Below are 20,978 nucleotides of genomic sequence, written 5' to 3'. Positions count from 1 at the left end.
ATTTACAAGAAATAAAACTAACAAGCCCATTCAAAAGTGGGCAAAGGATATGAACAGATACTTTACAAAAGAAGACATACATGAGGCCAACAAACATATGAAAAAATGCTCATCATCACTGGTCATCAGAGAAATGCAAATCAAAACAACATTGAGATACCATCTCACGCAATTTAGAATGACAATTTTTTAACTATTCAGAAATGACTCATGGGAAATTTGAAAGATAAACTTCCATGCTTTATCCAGGCAATTACTAATAATTTATAGGAAAGTCAAATCATCAACATAACAGAAACATTGAAAAACCAAACTGAACAAAGCTTCCGAAAAGCTTATTACTTAAGAAGGGATGACCAAGCATATAAAACTCAGAGAAGGGAGAGGTTCAAGTTAGGAATTAATTTAAAATTCAATTAAAATCTTACAAGCAAGGATTATAAACTTATAAACAAAATTATATAGTTTTTCCTGATTACTGTCTAAAGTGCGTAAAAATCATTTATGGAATTTCCCATAATATGCACCAGAAAAGCAGAGGATAGTAAGTGGGATGCGTTTTAAAGTCAGACTAAGTTATAAACCATCCATATAGAACTGGAGCTGTTGTAACTGCACACAAATGCAATAGTTGTCCAGATGTAGGACTGGCAGTCACAGAATAATGTGGTTCATTGTGAAAGTCCAATAATAATTTGATATTTTGTTGTAAACAGGTTTTCCATTGTTGCATGGTGCCCTTGTATGACACTTGTAATCCTTAAGGGCAAGCCCTTTAACTAAGCTACGGTAGGACATAAATGTCATTTCCTTCGGATTTCCTGCATTGAATCTGGTCTTTGACAGTCCTTTCAAAAGTTTCTGTTAGATCCCTATTTGATGGAATGGCCTTACTTAGATTAATGCAGTTATAGCCAGGGATTATACATGGTAATAAAGGAATATAACTGTTTTCAACTATGGAAATAGTAAAATGAGTTTACTTAGAGAGCTGACAAGCTAGTGGCTATTTGTTGAAAGAAAAAGTTTATTTGTCTTATTAGTGAAATAGAGTCTCAAGCATTTAAAAATTATTTTAACTAGGGCCTATAAAAATAAAGGTCTCCTGAGGATTATCTGTAAAGACAGATTTTGGCAACAAGTAAAATAATGCCTTATATTCATTTTATGAGTTAATTTTGTGTAAAATTCTCTTTTTTCCAACTATTTTTTCCTGATGTGCCCTTTTTGTGTTCCCTTTCTACAGATAGATTAAAATGTCCTACTCTATATATTTTATTTTTGAAAAATCAAAGACTAAATTCATCTAAATCAGAAAGAAGTCTGTTGGTTTTAAAATTTATTTAAATAAAAATAAATTTAAATATTTAACTTGGCTGACACAGTCTTGTTAGGAGGTGATTAAGTAAACAATTTACTTAGAATAAAAATATCTCTTATTAAAATGGCATGGATTTCCAGGCCAGTAAGAAAAGAAAATATCTCTCTAACCCAGGAAAAGTATTTTGGTCTAAAAATCAAATATTCCAGATTTATTAAATATTACTCCACCCCAATTTCAAGTAGGGAGGTTTTACCACTGGATTTCTGGAAGCAACTGAAACACTTCTTAACTATAAATGTACACTCCTACCATGAAAGTAAAAAATACTCCAATGTAGTAAAATATTCCACAGTAGTAGGTGAAACTAGAAGTCCCATGTCCTATAGGATAGTTTAGAAAGTCACTAGACCATAAATTTCATAAAAATGAGGGTTATATATTTCCATCATTGTCTCTCTAACAGCCAGCAGGATGCCTGGAACAGAACCAGCTTAACAAACTGAAGTTATTAAAATGAAGTAATTAAAAATGTACCTTTACTTTTACAACTAATAGATTACAGAAATACAACTTTTCTTTAAGGACTATATATTTTAAGCTGTAGAATTAAACTAAGTGATCGAGTGGCTAGAAAATGTTTCTGTAAAATACTAAAACAAATTACTTCCTCTATTATTAAGTATTAAGCCTTAATTTCTTCTTTTTTTTAAGGCTTAATTTCTTGCCATCCCAATATTTAAGTCTGGGAGTGTGGTAAAGCTAAAAGCTGACTTCACAATGGGAAAAGTTCACAATACAAGCAGATAAGCCAACCCTAAGTTGTTCCCCGACTTTAAAGGCTGAGGGTCAATCCCCACGTTAGGGCTCAAGGACAAGCTTGTCACTTTGGTTCAGCATCCCTGCTGTGGAATCTGCTTGGGTGTGATAACTGTGTCGGGTTTCAAGATGAACACAGTGAGGTTAGAGTGAGCCTGAATTGGTGATCTTAGTACTTACCACCAACAGATTTCTTGGCTTCACATAAAAATCACCCATTGAGAGTCAGATGGTCAACATGTCAGTTGGGTGATTACCATGTGCAACACACACAGCATTTCTGTATGCACTATTCATTACTAGTTGATGACACTGAGAAGAGTCACTTGAGCAATCAGAACATATAGAGGAAGACTTGGAAGTCTATATCTTAGAATGGGAAACATGGGAGGCAGTGGAAGGTGTGCTGAGATCAGAATTGCCAGTGGAGGTGGTAAACTAAGGGTGAAAGAAAGCCACGGGGAACAGGCAAAAATCTTCCCAGATATTATACAACTCTTTGCCATAAAGAGTATATACTGTGTCGACAACTCACCCAGTACAATCTCCTGAAAAGTGCCATCTACTAAAAAAATATTAAAAATAAAAACTGTAACAGTCTTTGTAATACAGAATACAGAACAACTCACTGTTCTACTCTTCAAGCAATGGACAGATGTTGAATGCCCATGATGGAGCAGGCATGGTGCTGGGAACAGGGTTCGTTGCTCTACAAAGATGAACAAACACAGTCTATCCTAAAACATGCTCAGAGGAGACGCAGGTGAGACAGAAGACAATAATGGTAATGTTTCAAGAGTTAGAGAAATGTACAAGGTTTCATGAGAGCACAGAGAAGAGTTTTAATTTTAATTGGGAAAGTCTAGGAAGGTCCTTCAGAAGAAATGTTCATTAAGGGTGAATCTAAGCAACAGCATTTGGACATTAAATCATACTAAAATAATTATTATAAAATGATAACAGTTTAAAATGCTCAGTCATATATACAAAATTATTATTTAGACGGCAAATCTGATTTTTACCCTGAATTTGTATCTCAAACAAAAGTTTGGTTAATTACCTATACTTAAGTGAGAATGAATAAACCACATGCACATCAACAAGGGATCATCTTTCAAACATAATTTTGCAAGGGGGTGAGGAAAACAGTCAAACACAAAATAGTACATGCTATATTATTCCTTTTATGTAAAATTCAAAAGCAGAAAATAAAAAAAAATTGTGATTTTCAAAATCAGGATCACTGCTACCTTTGGTAGGTGGGGGCAGTGGCTTAAAGGCGCACAAAGGTGACTTCTGGCTGCTGGTACTACTATTTTTAATCTGGGTGGTGATTACAGGGTGACCTTCGAAAATTGGAATTACTTATTTTTCTTTTTTTCGTTTGCAACATCCAGAAAGTGTTTTTCTGTTTACAGTATTTATGTTCTTCATAGGTGACAAATAGCCAAAACATGTCAAAACCTATACACACATATTTGCATGCATGCATAAAACCTGTTTCTGTGACAACTTCATTTGCATGCAAATTTAATGGCGAGATTAGATATATAGAATTCTGATAAGATCACCAAGGCCATTTAAACGGCAAGCAGCCACTTTATGTCCCTGTTCTCTCTGGCGGAGATCACCAATGGATCACAGCATGTTTTCTCTCTGAGCTCAATACAGCTTTCAGTACATTATTCCAGGCAGCTACTGCTATTAGTAACTACAAGTTGCACATAGATTAAAAAGATTAGGTATCTTGGTTTAAAACAATGAAGACTGTCTAATTCTTTTGATATTTACGTGAAAAAGAACTTGCAATTATGGAGGAATTTCACATATATTTCTAGGTAAGGGTAAAATTATTTTTTTATTTTTTTAATTTATTTTTTTATTTTTTGGGATGGAGTTTTGCTCTTGTTACCCAGGCTGGAGTGCAATGGCGCGATCTTGGCTCACCACAACCTCCGCCTCCTGGGTTCAGGCAATTCTCCTGCCTCAGCCTCCTGAGTAGCTGGGATTACAGGCATGCGCCACCATGCCCAGCTGATTTTTTGTATTTTTAGTAGAGACAGTGTTTCACCATGTTGACCAGGATGGTCTCGATCTCTTGACCTCGTGATCCACCCGCCTCGGCCTCCCAAAGTGCTGGGATTACAGGCATGAGCCACCGCGCCCGGCCTTAAAATTTTATTCTTATGGACGTAAAATGATTTTTTCAATTACAAGAATACCTTTATAAATATCTGCTAACATCAAGTTTGCTTTTTTATGTGTGTTTTATCCTACCCTAGAAACTTATTGATTCATACACTAGTAGAATCTTAACAAAACACAGAGAAGTAATTGGGGCTATTTCTTTTCAAAGCAAAAGACTTAGGGAATCTTTAATGGTTAATTTTTTTCCCCAAAGTGGTGAACTCTACCACCCTTAATCACAACCCAATGTGCAGTTGTAAATTATGCAAAATAATGGTTTTACATCTTTTCTTTCTTTTTTTTTTTTTTTTTTTTTTTTTGGTAACTACTAATAATAAAATGATAGATATCAGAGACTGGACCACTAAATGCCTGCTCTAACGTATTGCATTCTTGACATTTCTAGCCCCTATTGCTGTTTGGCTCATCCTAACACTTCAGGTCAGAGGAATAGCCCTAACCAGATCTCAGTTTTTGCCTGCTATCTTTTAGAAATGTTGGAGAAAGCATCTTAGGCCTTTTGTGCTGAGCTAGGATGGCAGGAGAAAGAAAAACAGAGTCCTTCTCAGTCTGGTCTGAAAGGATGGGCTCAGCTCCAGGGAGGTAAGAATCTGTGAATTACACAACTAAGAATGTGCCTTAGGACAAGAAGAGTAAGGCATTTGGAGAGGTAGGGAATGCCTGGCAGTGTGATTACCATAGGACCGAGCCACAGGGTAGCCCCAAGTAGGAAAGGTATGTGGAGAAAGTCCTTACAAAGATGCACCTAGAGATAATGCTCAGGTGCCTGGCCATTCCTTTCAGATGAAACCCCTGCCTAGGTATGCTTCCCTAGAGGGTTCTCACTGATTCTTAAATAACTAAATCAGAGGTGGTTTAGCTTCCAACTGACCACTTCCTATAAGTAGTTTACTTCTTTGATCCACCTAGATAGAGGTGTGCTTTCTTTGAATCACACTGTTAATGTGATTTATCTGGAATACCTAGTTCTATATAAATGCTTAATTCTGACTGTGCTAAAAAAGACTGCCTTATGGAAAAGAAGCCCTTACAAAAGGAATCAGTTTTCCCATTTAGAGTTCTTGATTATTTAGAAAGTCACACCAAGACATAAACTTGAAAATGCATAACATAAACTATTATTTCCTGGTCACTCGTAAGGAGCCAGCCATGTGCTAAGCATTTTAGGGAGATCAACTCATTTAATGTATTAACATACACATCATGGCTAAAGGTAACATTTTATAACTAAGAAAATATGCAAATCCATGAAGTTATCTAATTTGCCACATAAATTTAGGTAAGCCACTTTACCTTATTAGGCCTCAGTTCCCTCATTTGTAAAATGAGGAATAAGACTAATAAGTAGTGAATAGGATTCATCATGAGGATCTAATGAGATAATTTGGCCAAGCGGACAGCACAGTGCCTGGCACACAGTTAAGCAAAAAATAAATACAAATCTCCACCATTTTCAATTCAGTTAAAGGCTATATTGGGAGGAAAGAAGTAAATTTAAAATTTCGAGATGTGAATTATAGCTACTTACTTAGCTATATGTTGACGTAAGTTTAGGAATTACATTACAGCTCAATACAAATTATAACAGAACTGCTTTCACACATTTGCCTGATAGACTAATTTTTAGCTCTCTTTTTCAGTTCAAACTTCATTTTTGAAGTTAAAAATATATTTCTCCAGCCAGGCATGGTGGTGCATGCCTGAAGTCCCAGCTACTGAAGGCTAAGGCAGGAGGATTTCTTGAGGCTAGGGGTTCAAGGCTGTAGTGCATATGATTACACCTGTGAATAGCCGTTGTACTTCAGCCTGGGAAACACAGTGAGACCCTGTCTTAAAATTATATATATATATACACACACACACACACACACACACACACATGCATGTGTGTGTGTGTGTGTGTGTGTGTGTGTGTGTGTGTATGTATTCTTCAACAAATCTTTTTACCATTTAAGCACTGACATTGTTTTTAACAGTGTTTCTTGGCCCTACTTGACTGGAAATGTTAAAGACTAGCAAAACGTTTCCAGCTCCACATTGGGGTTAGAAGTGGAGAAAATCAGATTATAGGTTATTCTCTGTGGTCTCTTTTATTTCAAAGACTTTATGGTGCTACTAACTGGTCAAATGCCAGAGAGGAAGAAAACGGTGCAATTTATAGTCTGACCAGAGGAAGAGAGTCAGTAAGCTGAACGAGTCAGGAAGTAGCTAGATCTCTAAGGGATGGAGCTGTGTCAAAGTCCATGTTCCATTTCTCGATATATCTCTAAGGGCTTATGGTTGGAGGCTTGTATACAAATCTTGGGGGAAAAGGTAGACAAATACCAAAGACAAACATGTTCTTGATAGACGTAAGATGAAAAGAAGAAATTTCAACAACCTAGGACAGGAAGGAAAGGCGTAAGTAGCAGGCTGTTGACTACTTTTCTAATACCATGAAGCACAACTATGTGTGGACAAAGCAGTTTAGATAGAAAAGCAAACAAAACAATAAGAACAACAGCAACAACAACAAATATGGGATGTAGATTCGACAGACCAGGATTTTTCTGCAGCACTATAATTTTACAAACTGTGTGACTTCAGTGTTAATTCATACAGTTGATCTGAAGATGAAATGAGTTCAACTGTATAGAGCACTAAGTTCATTGTCTGCCAAAGAGTAGATGCTCAATATATATGGCTATCATCGTTACTAAGGTTATGACTCCAACTATGAGTATAGACCTCGGAGCTGCTGTCTCCAGCTAGCTGGTGATCCAGCTGCCAATCAGTTACTTGCTGTTCTATAACAAAGTTGCAGTGTTAGAGCAAAAATCACAGCCAGCAGTGGCCTATCCCATGTTAGAATGCAATTGGTTAAAAGTGGACACATTTTATAGTAATTTATCCTAATTAAAATGGCATCAGTCATATAAATTCCTTGACACAAAGAAAAAGCTCTGTACCACACTGCAATGGAATGACATCATGAATGTTAGGAATTATTATTTTCTCTTTTCCGTATATACATGAATATCTCATGCAAGTTGATTAAAAAGCTCAATTACTCATCTTGGATGTATTTTCAACAAGAAAGAGAATTAGGTACAATGGGAACACTTTTCTCTAAGAAGTCTGAAAACAATTACATACTGAAATTATGTTTAATGAAACATTTCTTTTAACAAGTCACAGTGGTGCCATCTATTTTACAATTTAGAATGAATATTTTGCAATATGAAATGAAAAAAACCAAGAAGTCATTCACTAGCAGTTTTCAAAGGCCATAAAGGAGAATTGGTTTATCTATTGATTCACTCTTATTATATCTACTGACAACTAAGAGGAAATGGTTTAAAATTTAAGCAAGAAGATTTGTATTAAATGTAAAGAAAACTTCCTCTGTGGGATGAAAACCTCAGGACTGCTTCCTATAAGGAAGCTTTGGAAGCTGCAATCCTTTCTGTGCATTCAGTCTACACCTAGTTTCTAGTTTTCTAATTTCTTGTTTTTCCTCATGTGTAGCAGAGAAATGGAAGGACTTGCAGCTGACTCCCTTTGTCCTATGGCAGAAATTCTTAGGGCTCATATCGGTGGGAAAATGTCCTCTACACTGAGTTTCATTAATGGCCGCTTTTTCTCAGAAGTTTTCAATGTCATTAAACAGGGTAGGGTGCTAGATGATAGATGCTTAGTCCAAAGTGGGCTGGAGTTCTTCCATATCAGTCTCTCCATAATCTCTCTTTTCTTGCTGCACTTCCCTGACTTTTCTCTTGAAATATTCCCTTCTGTTTTTCTAACTCTTATTCTGAAGAGCAGTTCAGCCTTCTGTTAGCTTCTCTAATTCATGTCCTCAGCTGTCACCCAGGATGTTCCTTAGAGAGCCAACCCCCTTAGAAAGCTTAGGACAGATAATAATTGCAAGGTTTCCCTGTCATGCTAAAAAACTGCATCCATAGGTTCTGGCATTCCATACTTTTGAAATGCTTTCTAATTTAGGTCAAACTTGACAAAGAAGTAGGCAATTTGAAAGCTGAGACATATCACTGGCACAGGCTCCCATTAGTTAGTTACCTGTACACAGTTTTATATTTAACAGTGTCTTACCCAGGTTTGCTGTCATCCTACCCCAGGCAGTACCCTAGCCCTTCCTGTAGGCACCAATCCCCGGAGACATTTGGTGGCTGAAGCGTACATTACTTCTGTCCATTTTCAAATATACCTTCGACCCCTATATTATCTTTTGAGATGTTGGATCACCTTTGGAAAGGCTTCTAAGAAAATCTATGTTGATTTTTCTAGTTATGTTTTAAATATGTCAAATATTTCAAGGTACCTTAATCACTTCTAAAAGCTGTGTAGCTTTAAGTCTATTTCATAACAGACATGCCACTACCTTCGGTACTAGGACCAAAAATGTTTATCTCATTGTCAAAACTCTGAACCCATTTTAACAGTAGTCACGTACCTAAACCAAATCATAGTATGTATTGCACAGGCAGAAAATATGAGAATTCCATTTGTTTGCCTATTTATAAAAATTTCTAAGACAAAAGAAATAGGAAGGAAGATTGTGCACTTTTTTCAAAGTTGATCTAAAACTTCATACAAAAACTGAGATGTAGTACTTGTGTCAACCTGCAGCCGTATAGAGCTTGCAGAGAACAGAAAAATGTGCTAATGTAATTGGAAAGATAATCTATTCAAAATTGTGAGGCATTGATCTTTTGCTCTTTATTCCCTGTTATAAAGACCAGAGGACCTTATTTGCTACCAGTAGAGAATATAATGACTTTCAAGCTACAAATACAAGAGTCTTTCAAAAAGCTGTTTTTCAACAATCAACAACGTCAACCCTAAATTTCATAGGCTACCATAATTCTGAAAAGACAACTGCCAAATATTGTAATGCATTTAGAAATATTCACAACATGAACAGTATTAAAGCCATTAAAAATGATAATTATTTAGACAGTAGAGGAAGGTAATATGCTGAAGTGACAAAGCATGGTCTTTGTGGTAGACAGACTTGGGTTACCCCAGCCTATGACCTTGCCCAAGTTATTCCATCTCACAGAATCATTTTCTTACCTATAAAATTTGGATTAACAACTCCTTCTTTTCAATGTTGTAATAAGAACTAAATAATATATTATATGTAAAATTATTGGCAGAGCTCTCATTCATAAAAGACAGTCAATAAAATGAAAGCTGGAAGTATTATTAAAAAATAGATTTTTTTTGAGACAGTCTTGCTCTGTCACTCAGGCATGTGCTGTGGCACGATCTCAGCTCACTACAACCTCCATCTCCTGGATTCAAGCAATTCTCATGCTTCATCCTCCCAAGAAGCTGGGATTACAGGCATGCACCACCACGCCTGGCTAATTTTTGAAATTTTAGTAGAGACGGGGTTGCACCATTTTGGCCAGGCTGGTATCAAACTCCTGGCCTCAAGCGATTTGCCTGCCTCGGCCTCCCAAATTGCAGGGATTCTAAGTAGGCATGAGCTACGGTGCCTGGCCAAAAATAGAAAAATACTGATATGTTAAATGAAAAAGTGAGTACAGAAATAGTATTTACAGCTATTTAAGATATGTAAGGTAAGTTGAAAATGAGAATAACAGGATGGGACAATGGTGTTAATCATTTATTTTCCTTCCAACATATTAATCAATGTTATTCCATCTTTTTTATTCTCAATTATAAAACCGGACATTTTAGCTTATACAAATGCTTTCCACTGTGATCATGAGGCCAAAATAAGAATGCTAAGCCAGACTAGATTTTTACAACCTTAAGAAAAGAGTTAATAAAAAAATTATAATCCTCCATTGGTACCTTTAATTGTATCTACCCAGTACCGAAATGCTTATTTGCATATTTTATATCCTGAGCAAATTGTTGTTTAATGGATATATAGATATCTGCATATATAAAGATGAGCTTGCTAATACATACAGTAGTTATATTTTTAATATTTTAAACTTTCATATATAACACTTTATTGATGAAAACAACATACAATATGCAAATACAGTGAAGAAAAGAGAGACAGTCCTCCCTACCTTCACTCCTACCATTTTTTTTTACCCTTAAAAGGTATCCACTACCAAAAGCTTGGTACAGAGTCTTCCAGAATTTTTTCTACATCTATAAACCTAAGTATTAAATGTATACTTATTAAATAAATAATACTTATAATGAAAAGTATAAGTATTATTATATATACAATAACCAATTTTAAAATTTGCTTTCAAAACAACCACAGCAGTATTTTGAAGAGTAGCATCTCTTTTTTTCCAGATTACATAATGAATGATCTTACATGTAACACACAAATCCTAAACACTGTTCTGACAGCAGGAAAGAACGAAGTCCACTTTCATGACCAAACTTCTCTTTATATTTATATTTGGAAGACTAATAATGTTTTAGTTAAACTAAATCACAAGTCTTAATTACGTTAATAAGAAGTATCCCTGGGAAATGTTTATGAATAGTAAAGTGTTAAAGAGATATCAAGGAATATGTAAGTTAATATTACTATAGTATACAACCACTGACTCAATCTGAATTTAAGACATGTAAAACTCACATATTTATGGAAAGGTCACTACATGATTGTTTTGTTACACAGAATTTGGACGTGGAATATTGTTACTGAAACAACTAACATAGAAGGCAAACAATTCCACAATCAATGAATTTGCTAATTTTATTAACTTTATGAGAATAAGAATATATATATATATATATATACACACACACACATACATATATATATATATAAAGTTTTTTTCAACTTCATGCATGCACACTTTTTTAAAGAATGCTTACGAATAAATACTATAATCACTTTCTACTAGAACCGGGCATATAAATAACTGCTCATTAAATAAAAGCAACCTAGTATATGCCTTTATTATATAAACTCTAAATTTGTGTCACGTTACAAAGAGAAAAATAGATTAATTTGTCTATGTTATTAATATGTCTATATAACAAAGAGACAAATGGATTAATTTTAAGGTTATTTTTATTTTGTCTTGAAATTCATAAAATTTTAATTATAATAAGGCTGACCTTTAATAAGAGGAAGGGCATAAAATACAAGTTTGCCAATAAATCCCATTTAAAATGTGAGTATCTCATAGCAATTTAATTAAGGCTGTAAGAATAAGTTAGAATGGACTGCTTTTTATGATACTTGGAGAGAAACAAATAGAAAAAGGTGAAGAAGTAATCCAAAGCACTGGATTCTTGCACAATACAACAAACTTCCAAAGGTAGTGTTTGTCTTTGGGGAATCCCAGAAGACAGTAGACAGATTTGGAGAAAATAGACCAACCGAACACAAAATAGATTTATGTAATCAGAGTGAAGATGGTAAAGCCAGAAAGATGGGTCCCAGGAACAAAGTATTTTGAAGATCAACCTGAAAACAAATTAACATCTGAAAAAGAGATAAACGGCAAAGTAGTAGGTCTCTCTCATGGGAAGTCAATTGAAAAGGAATGAGGGTAGGGTGATGGTTGGGAAATGTGGACAGGAACACTGGTAAGATAACACCGTGCCCTGAGCAATTTGAGGCCTGTGGCCTTTATGTACAGAGGCCCAGGAAGAGAGGCCCTTTCATATTTTTTAATACTCAAGTAAATGTGTGTTTGTGTATGTGTATATGTATACATACACACAAACATGTATTTTCTCTATATACTAAATCTATAATCTATATTTTACATATATAATTAAATATAATAGGCATGTATAATATTGGACTGATAAAAGGATAATAAAATGGTAAACTGTAATCACAGCTGATTATACTCTCAGACCACCAAATTAGTTGGAAGCTGCAGTGATACACCCAAGCAGTTACATTATTAAGTCAGATGTAAGATTAATAACTGGAGAAATTTCTAAAGTGTGCAGTCAAATCCAAGAATCATTCATATAAAGAGATTTCTTACACAAAAATCATTCTGTCCCCAACTCTATGCAGAATATTTAAAGTTAAATGGAACAATATACACATTCACAAATCAATATGTTTAAAAATGCATTTTGTATTGTGGCCCAACTTACAAAAATATCTCATACAATTTAAAACAATAAAATAGGATAATTATGGATAAAAATAGACTATGAAAATCCAGAGGGGTAAAGGGTGTCAATGTTACTCATCCCCTGAAATGAACAAATTATTTCCAATTGAACCCTGAATTTGAAAATAAGTCTCCTGGCAGTTTAGGTAAAAAAAGAAATAGTTTGGTTAAACACTATTTGTTAAGTATTATATCATCTTTACACATAGGAAGGGTATAAATTATAAATGAGTAAAATTCACATATGTTATAAATTCTGATTACTCATGTTGGTGACATAATAGCTATGGTAATTCATAAAAGGATTTTAAGGATTTTCTAGTATTTATTGTTTGAGGGGAAAAAAACAACCCTCCAAATTTATTTGCAGATGCAAACTCTGCTTTAAATAAACTCAAGGAATAATTTATTGCACATGTTTTAAGAAATGGCAAGTAACGTAAGAGATAAAATCTTCATCTATAATTTATTAAAACTCACAGAAATACTGCGGATGGGGCAATTCTTGATTCTCGTCGACTGTAAAACACTACAATAACAGCAAAAGCTAACCCAGACACAAAAACATAGGCTAAATTCCTGATGCAAATAATTTGAGTATTTACATGTGTGTTTGCCTGCTCACATGATAATGCATATTTTGCTTGCCTGTTTTCTTCCTATCTCAAACATCTCGCGTCAATCATTGCTCTTATTTCTCCAATCTGAAGTATGATTATTTCCATTTCAAAGAGGTGAGCTTAGTTATTTATAATCAATCACTAAGAAAAACAAAATAAGACTAACCCTTAAAATAGCCATAAAAGTATTCTATAAATACCTATTCCAGAAACAAAACTTACTTTGTTGCGAAAATACTCCTTAAGGGTCATGCTATATGTATGAGCATATCAAATCAGCATTGGGGAAATAATGGAATAAACATTAGAATAAATGGAAACTGACATATTTTTCATCAGGGTAAAACCATTAAAATTAACAAAACTATAATTACTAAGGATCATTTCTAATAAAATAAAACATGATTGATAAGCAACTTGATAAACATTTAGTCATATAGTTAAATTCAAGTTTGTTTAAATATAAATAACATTATTAATTTCTAACACATCTGTGCTAAAAATGAGGGTATGGCTTCTAAAGGGAAGGGCAAAGCCGGTCAACCACCAGCTTACTTGCAGCAAGCAAAGAAGATAAGGAAACAAGCAAGTGATTCAGACACTGAAAAATGACAAGTTTTCATTTTCAAAACTCCCAACATAATTTGCAAGTTTCTTTCTTCCTTTAAAAATTATCATCAGATACATTGTTACAGTCCACCCGGCGTTAAAAAAAAAAAGTGTCAGCACCAGTTTGGTTAAAGTGCATGAGTTTGGGATCAAAATAAAGAATAAAAGAGTCGCCCGCACTGCCTTCTTTCACAAAGCCTCAACATCACACTAATTACTAAATATTCAAGAAGTATGTCAATCTTAAAAGGGAAAAGGGGAGAAGCATGAGAGAAAAGCACGTTACCAAACTGCCTCTGCAGTCCTTAGGGAACTTGTAGATCGGGATCTTGGCTTCATAATAATGCTCATTTTGAAAAAAAAAATAAAAAGGAAAATAAGTCTTCAATTATTCTGATTCATACATTTCAACTGTCTGCAAAGAAGATTTTAAATATATTCCATTTCCAAGGGGAGGCTGCTTGAAGAAATCCAATTTTCCTGGAGTCCACCTCCTGTCCTCGGTCCAGCTCATGGGCAAGGTTCTAACACGCAGGAGCACTTTCTTCCTTCATACTGAATTTACTCCAGGACTAGGCTGTTAGGAAGTGGCAGTTTCTGTTCTGTCTTGCAATGCCAAGGGAGGCACTGAATTCTGAATTGATTCTTCATCTGGGTCACAAGGGAAACCAGCATAGTGAAAGAGTCACTTGATCTCTTTTTTGCAATTCCATAATAACTGATTTAAAGGTTTCTAACACTGAAAGTGCGCAGGTAGAGAAAAGAAAAGAAAATGACCGGGAGGCACGGTAACACAGGAGAGCTGTCAAGGAAGTTCCACTTCAGGGCAAGCACAGGAAAACACTCTTCTCCATGGAGCACAGAAGTCAGCCAAGGAACAAAGCTCTCTACATTTCGGTTGGGTGGGCTGATTTACCTGCAAAAGTAATTTCTGTGTTGTCCCTGCTTAGAATCCAGGGCTTTGTGAATGAGAACTATCATTCAATCTCACCAGGCAGAAACTATTCCTCAAGGACTGTATGACGTCTGTAAGACGGCAGTTCAAAACACCGCAGGGCAGTGAGAAAGGAAAAAAAAAAAAAAAAAAAAAAAAAAAAAACCCAGCGCCCAGCCCAGCCTCGTCAATTGCTGAGACTTACAAAGCAAAGGGGCGGATCAGCTCCAGAGACCAGCACTGTAAACCCGACAAGCAGACAAGAGACCTCACAAAACTTATAAAACCATTTCCTTCTCTAGGAAATGAGGTGTCTGTGTTATTCTGAGTAACATTCCATGAGCACCTTTATAAGGAACACACCCCTTGTCATTAAGTTATTTACCATAATAAACAAATGAATTTTATAAAAGTCATTAAAAAAAAGTACCTCACAAAGCACTAAAACTAAAATTTCTCTTTAGAAGCAAAAGTTGACAGAACTTGACTTAGCAGCTGTTCATTTTGAGCGGATGTAATGAAATGTCATGCTTTGGAGTTGGTTGTAGGGATGTAAATTACCTCTTAAAAATTCAGCAGAGTGTAACAAGCACCCTTGGATCAGGACGTGCTGGAATTTTAAACTGAAAAATCTAATGTATTATTCCTGGACAAGTGGCTGCACGTATTAAGGCTGTTCCCTTGCACAATATTTTCTAAACTTTATTTTTTTTAAATAATAACATGCAAATTTCATTCATCTCCACACACAAAGACTCTGGGTTTGCTAATCCTTAACAGCTCTTCAGTAAGGAATGAAGCTTTATATCTTGTCAGTATCTCTTATTATTCTGAAGGCCAAAACCTGTTCCACTTCCTAAATAGAAAACAAAATCTTTTCTGTTACAGTGGATATAATCTAAGCTGATTCCAATTGCTCCTAACAGAAGGAATGGTTGACCACCCTGACTATCTCTCTGAACATCTGCACAGAGTATATATACTTCAATTATTTTGGATGTGAATTACCAAGTGAAAATAATGTAAGCATTCTAATCGCTTAAATGACATTAGTTAGTACGTTGGTTCTCTAGTCTGACGTGAACTTGGTATTTATTTAGCATTTGCAGACCGGATGTTGGAGTGCAGTTGTGACCCACCCAAACAACTTGGAAAATTAATGTAGGAAGGCATCCGCCAGAGGCTGTGGCTGCTTCTTACAACAAACCCTTCATCTGCTCCTCTGGTCACACTTCAAGGTGCATTTGTGACTTAGTCTTCTTTCAGTGACTCTGAGGCCTCTTATGGTAAATGCCAATAAATTGCTTTCCACATAGTTATTCCCTTAAGCTTTTCAGTTTTCTTATGACTGCTGGAGGACATTCACACTTTCTTAGCACTGTTCCATGTCTAGTTTATTGCTGGCATTTTAAAGTAAGTTAACTAATCACATATTTTTTAGAAACTTAAAAGGTTTGTGAGACTAATCATTTTTAGGGGAGAGGGGACTTAGACGAAGAGGTTTAATTTTTTTTCTCGTTGGAATTTTAATGTGGGAAAAGCAAGAACAAAAACAAACCAAGTAAAATTAAGCAACTACTATTTATTTGAAACACTGTTCTCTCCACGTAAGGTCTACCAAATAGCTTCTGCTATTTCAGAAAGAAAATGACAATGATCAGAGAATGTAATGTCTGAACGTTGAGTTTTCAACTCTCCAGAAATAATCAGCCTGTGTTCTACTGTCCCCCAGTTCTGTGTCCCAGTGAGATTATTTAGCCTGATGCCACTCTCTTCTCTGTCACACACATACATGAGAGGTTAGCGCAGCTTCATGTGCTCTTCCTTGCTTACTTGACCAGCATTCTATATCTTCCAAGAATATTTCTCTGAAAACCCAACACATTTATTGGGCATCCACTACATACTGCATAATAGTCCCATAACGACTAATAAGTTGTCCCTCTGCCCCTGCAAAAACAAAGTTAAATGGGGAATCTGATAATGTATGGAACTAACCAGAATACTCAAAGCCTTTGGATTGGTACATCAAGGTTGCCATTATAGAGAAAGAAAGATGCACTATGTTGAAGGGCATTGAGATTTAGATTTAAATTTTGCTTCTCCTAATGTTTAGGGTAGTGACAGAATAAATAAAACCAATTAGTATGTATTCAATATTATAGCGTTTTCTCCACTGTAAGGCAACATGAACATCTCCGAAGGAATCTTTTGTGATCTAAGAATACTGTAGTTTTCCCTCTGAAAAGCTTCCCAAAATGGAAAAGGTATGGCACTTCCCTCCAAATTCCTGTTAGCACACAAGCATATGATGGCATGCAGGCTGATGAAGAGGCCTGAATATGGGGAGACTGCATTTAGGAACCACATGGCCCATGCTTTTGATCCAGAAGCTGTGAGTATTTCTCAGTATTTCCCTGTTGTACTGAATTGTATAATGTATGGATTTTTTACTTTCTGGTTGTTACCACATTTCAATAGACTGTACCATAGACGTATATGTCCATTGGGTCATCCATCTGTAGAGGTTTTGTTGAATCAAATGACTATGCTACTGAAATTTCAGTCATACACCACCTCCATAATTTTTTCCATATTAGCATTCCATTTTTACCATGAATTCATATTTTTCTTCATTGACCTACTTTTTTAAAAAAAATCTAAATTTAAGAGGTAATTTTATATTTAGTCTGTAAATAGATTCAATATACTGATATAATTTTCCCCCAAAATACAAGTAAATATTAATAGAAAAAAAAGAGTCCAAAATAATGCCTAAAGTCTGTCTCACACCACTAGTGGTGCCCCGATACAACTTGGGCAACACTTAGAACGTGTCAGTGGCATACCGGTAGATTGTGTGCACCCTAAAATGTGATTTCCCTTTCTCTTATCATTCAATGGTGAGCATGACTTACGAGACTTATGACACTGATCCATGAATTAAACATTAACTGAAACCAATTGAATGAGACCTTAGGGAGTAATTTTACTATAAAGCCCAGGTTTTCTCAAGTATTACTACTTTGAAATATCCTGCCTACTATGAAATCTTCTGTCCTCTAAATTCCTATTTTCAGATTACAATAGATACTCTATACTTTCCAATCTCTCACAAGTATATTTCTTAGAACCATATTATATAACAACTAAAATATTCAGGCCTTTCAAATATGCTTAAATTCAGTACACCAGATATGTCAAGCTATTTAGAAAAAAAGACCACAGGACTGCAGTTTTTACAGTTTCCTGCTATTCTATATTGTGTTCTAACATTAATGAGAACAAATCACTTTGAACTCCTGTAACAGTTCCTCATTATTGAGAAAATATCGTGGTATTTTCTTCTTTAGAAGGGAATTTTGAGGCAATTTCTAGAGATTTCTTTTATCTTATTACACTTTACTAGGATACAATTTGATTCAAGGACTTTCCTACTAGCATGAACCTTGCTTGGAGCTACATTCCTGCATTTCCAAAGGAGAAGTCCAGAGTATTACATTTTGAAGGCTTTCCTACCTTCAGATTTCCTACCTCTTTCATAAACTGTCAGGTTAGGATAATAATAATCACTACTATTAATTACCTAGGTAATTACTTAGGTAATTATTAATTACCTAAGTGCTAAGTACACTATCTTACTTACATATCACAACATACCTCCAAAGTAGATGTGATAATAATAATTTTATACATAAAGAAAGCCAGTAATTTGTTCAAAATTTTTGGACCCAGGTATATTTAATTCCAAAGCTTGCTCTTCATGATGTGCGTGTGTGCATGTGTGTATGTGTGTGCGTGTGCGTGTGTGTGTGTGTAAGACAGAGAAAAAGAAAAGAGGAAGACAGAAAGATTTAAAAATGCTACCAAGTTTTTGGAAGTTTTTAAAATTCATCCATCCTCTTTAGTTGGGCAGTGGCAATAAATGAATATAATAAAAATGGTGCACGTATATTACTAGTATAATGATAAACATATTTAACAGCCAGAAAATTTTAGAACATTAAGATATACAAGATTAAACAATCTAACTTCACTGTGCTTGTCTCTAATTTTAAGGCATGAACTTTTAGGTATCATAAACACTGTGATCAGGCATAAATGACCACATCATGAGTTTGTTACCCATAAAGTGTGATAAGGTCTTTGACCATCTCACAACATGAGTCATGGTAGTTTGCTGTTACCTAAGCAACAGATGACATTTTGATTGCCTTATTAGGTAACACTGGTTAACAGATGATCATTTTAAAAGGTAACAATACGTGGGACCTCTGGTAATGTATAAATTTCAGTATTTGTCAACAAATTACACTGGCTATTAAAAGGTACAGAATACTAGTTTTCTGCGTGGAATCAGTAATGATGATATAAAATGAATTTTGTAATTGACTTTCAGAATTTCGCACTAATTCAATACTGAATTTCAGAAGAAAACTTATCTATAAAATTTTCTAAGTGCTGCTTTACTTCCTTTGTATTCTGCCTCTCCTCTTGTCCCTCTTTCACTTGTCTTGTTCTTCTTCATTTTAAACTTAAATGCATCTCTGCAAATATAACCTTATTTAAAATTAAATATTTAAATATTATTAAAGAAATACACATAAATAATGTGATTAAACAGCGATAAGTGTAGTATCCTCAGACTGCTGCATTGGTCCCTGATCCCAATTCATACACAAGAATGAGACCCTAGAAAGGTGACAGGAAGCTCTACATGCACGGGTGAAGCTTGTGCACTGGGAGTTTTACTGCAGCATCATCAAGTGCCCAGTGGGCATTTTCTTGACCTCTTCCAAATGTTACTATATGTAGAATCTTTTTTCCTCTGGGGTATCTCTATTTTTCTAAAGAAGGATATAAATATGCTTGATAAGTATTCTGGTATGGGTAGGAAAAGGTCGCTGATGGTCTTACTGACACATTGCAGACATTCATTTAATTGTCCTAGGTAGAATTAAATGTACAGCTATCCCTCCTCTATTCTCTGCCTAGTATCCCAGAGTCTCTGTCAGAGAGGGATGCAAGGTATGTTGACTACACTGAGAAAGGGTGAGGGCTTCTGGTTAAGTGTACATAATATACATGTTCATACAACTGCTATTTTTAGAACTCTTCCATCTTACAAAGTATGTTCTGGGGGACTGGGGCAGCTCAGTTTGCTTCACTTTAGTATTGTTCTCTTATTTGGTTAAGTCATTGAACTTTTCTCCATCTACTTCTCTCTTTATGCATCATGGCTTAGAGTTACAGACATCTCCCAGTTTCCTCAAAGATGGACTGTACCTTTCCAGTTTTTGTTCTAATTATTGGTTTGAGTGATTTTTTTAAAAAAAGAAAAAAATGGCATTGGAAGATTGTTTCTGCACAGTTTTAAAGCTGGAAATCTGGGGCCAGGCACGGTGGCTCAGGCCTGTAATCCCAGCACTTTGAGAGGCTGAAGCAGGTGGATCACTTGAGGTCAGGAGTTCAAGACCAGCCTGGCCAACATGGTGAAACCCCGTCTCTACTAAAAAAGTATAAAAATTAGCTGGTTGTTGTGGCAGGCTCCTGTAATCTCAACTACCCAGGAGGCTGAGGCAGGAGAATTGCTTGAATCCAGGAAGCAAAGGTTGCAATGGGCTGACATCGCATCATTGCACTCCAGCCTAGGCGACGAAAGTGAAATCTCATCTCAAAAAAAAAAAAAAAAAAAGATAATAAATAAAATAAGGTTTGAAAGCAACCTCTCAAAAATAAATGCATGCCAGATCTGATTTAATAATAGCTTCTGATGCAATGGACAATAAAGAAAATTGATTTATTAGAAAGTAAACTCTTGTCAGGACCATTTAATTTACACTTATTTGATAACATTTTTCTTGCACATATTAAAAATGGCAAAACAGTCCAGGCAACTCAGCCAATTTCTCTTTGATAACAGATTACAAATAAATTTTCTCTAATATAAAAGATCTGCTCTGAGAAAATGCTGCTATTCAGGAAGGGTAAATAGGATCAAGTTAAGAAGTGGCCTTTGGAGTCAGACTGCCTGGTTGCAAATTCAGATTCCACCAATCACTAGTTGTTTGATTGTGAACAAATTATTTAACCTTCCCTGGCCTCAGTTTCGTCAGGTATAAAATGGAGATAAAAGAGAATTTTCTGAGGACTAAAAAAGACATGTAAAACCTTAGCAAAATATCTGGAATATGGTAAGGAACCAATAAATAATATCTGCTATTAAAAATAAGTTTTAAGGCTGGGCGTGGTGGCTCACGCCTGTAATCTCAGCACTTTGGGAGGCCAAGGCAGGTGGATCATGAGGTCAAAGGATCAAGACTATCCTGTCTAACATGGTGAAACCTCATCTCTACTAAAAAAAAAAAAAAAAAAAA

The 20,978-nt window shown here is 35.3% G+C and overlaps 1 protein-coding gene across 10 annotated transcripts in view; it reads right to left on the bottom strand.

Annotated features, from left to right (window-relative positions):
- The window catches only part of PDE4D (phosphodiesterase 4D), a 1,549,195-nt gene that overhangs the window by 300,470 nt on the left and 1,227,747 nt on the right, over positions 1–20,978 (bottom strand). The window contains exon 1 of one of the 10 annotated variants that reach the window (XM_032282134.1): positions 13,954–18,438. The exons of the other annotated variants lie outside the window; for them this stretch is intronic. Coding sequence (XP_032138025.1) covers positions 13,954–14,018 — 65 coding nt within the window. The 5' untranslated portion in view covers positions 14,019–18,438. Of the gene's footprint in view, positions 1–13,953; positions 18,439–20,978 lie in introns of those variants that run through there. 10 annotated transcript variants of the gene reach the window in all.

The sequence above is a fragment of the Sapajus apella genome, unplaced genomic scaffold, assembly GCF_009761245.1.
Source record: "Sapajus apella isolate SASKATOON/1434 unplaced genomic scaffold, GSC_monkey_1.0 scaffold1, whole genome shotgun sequence".
Classification (NCBI taxonomy): Eukaryota; Metazoa; Chordata; class Mammalia; order Primates; family Cebidae; genus Sapajus; species Sapajus apella.
The sequence above is the reverse complement of the archived record's forward strand: the minus strand, read 5'-3'. Positions and strand labels throughout refer to the sequence as shown.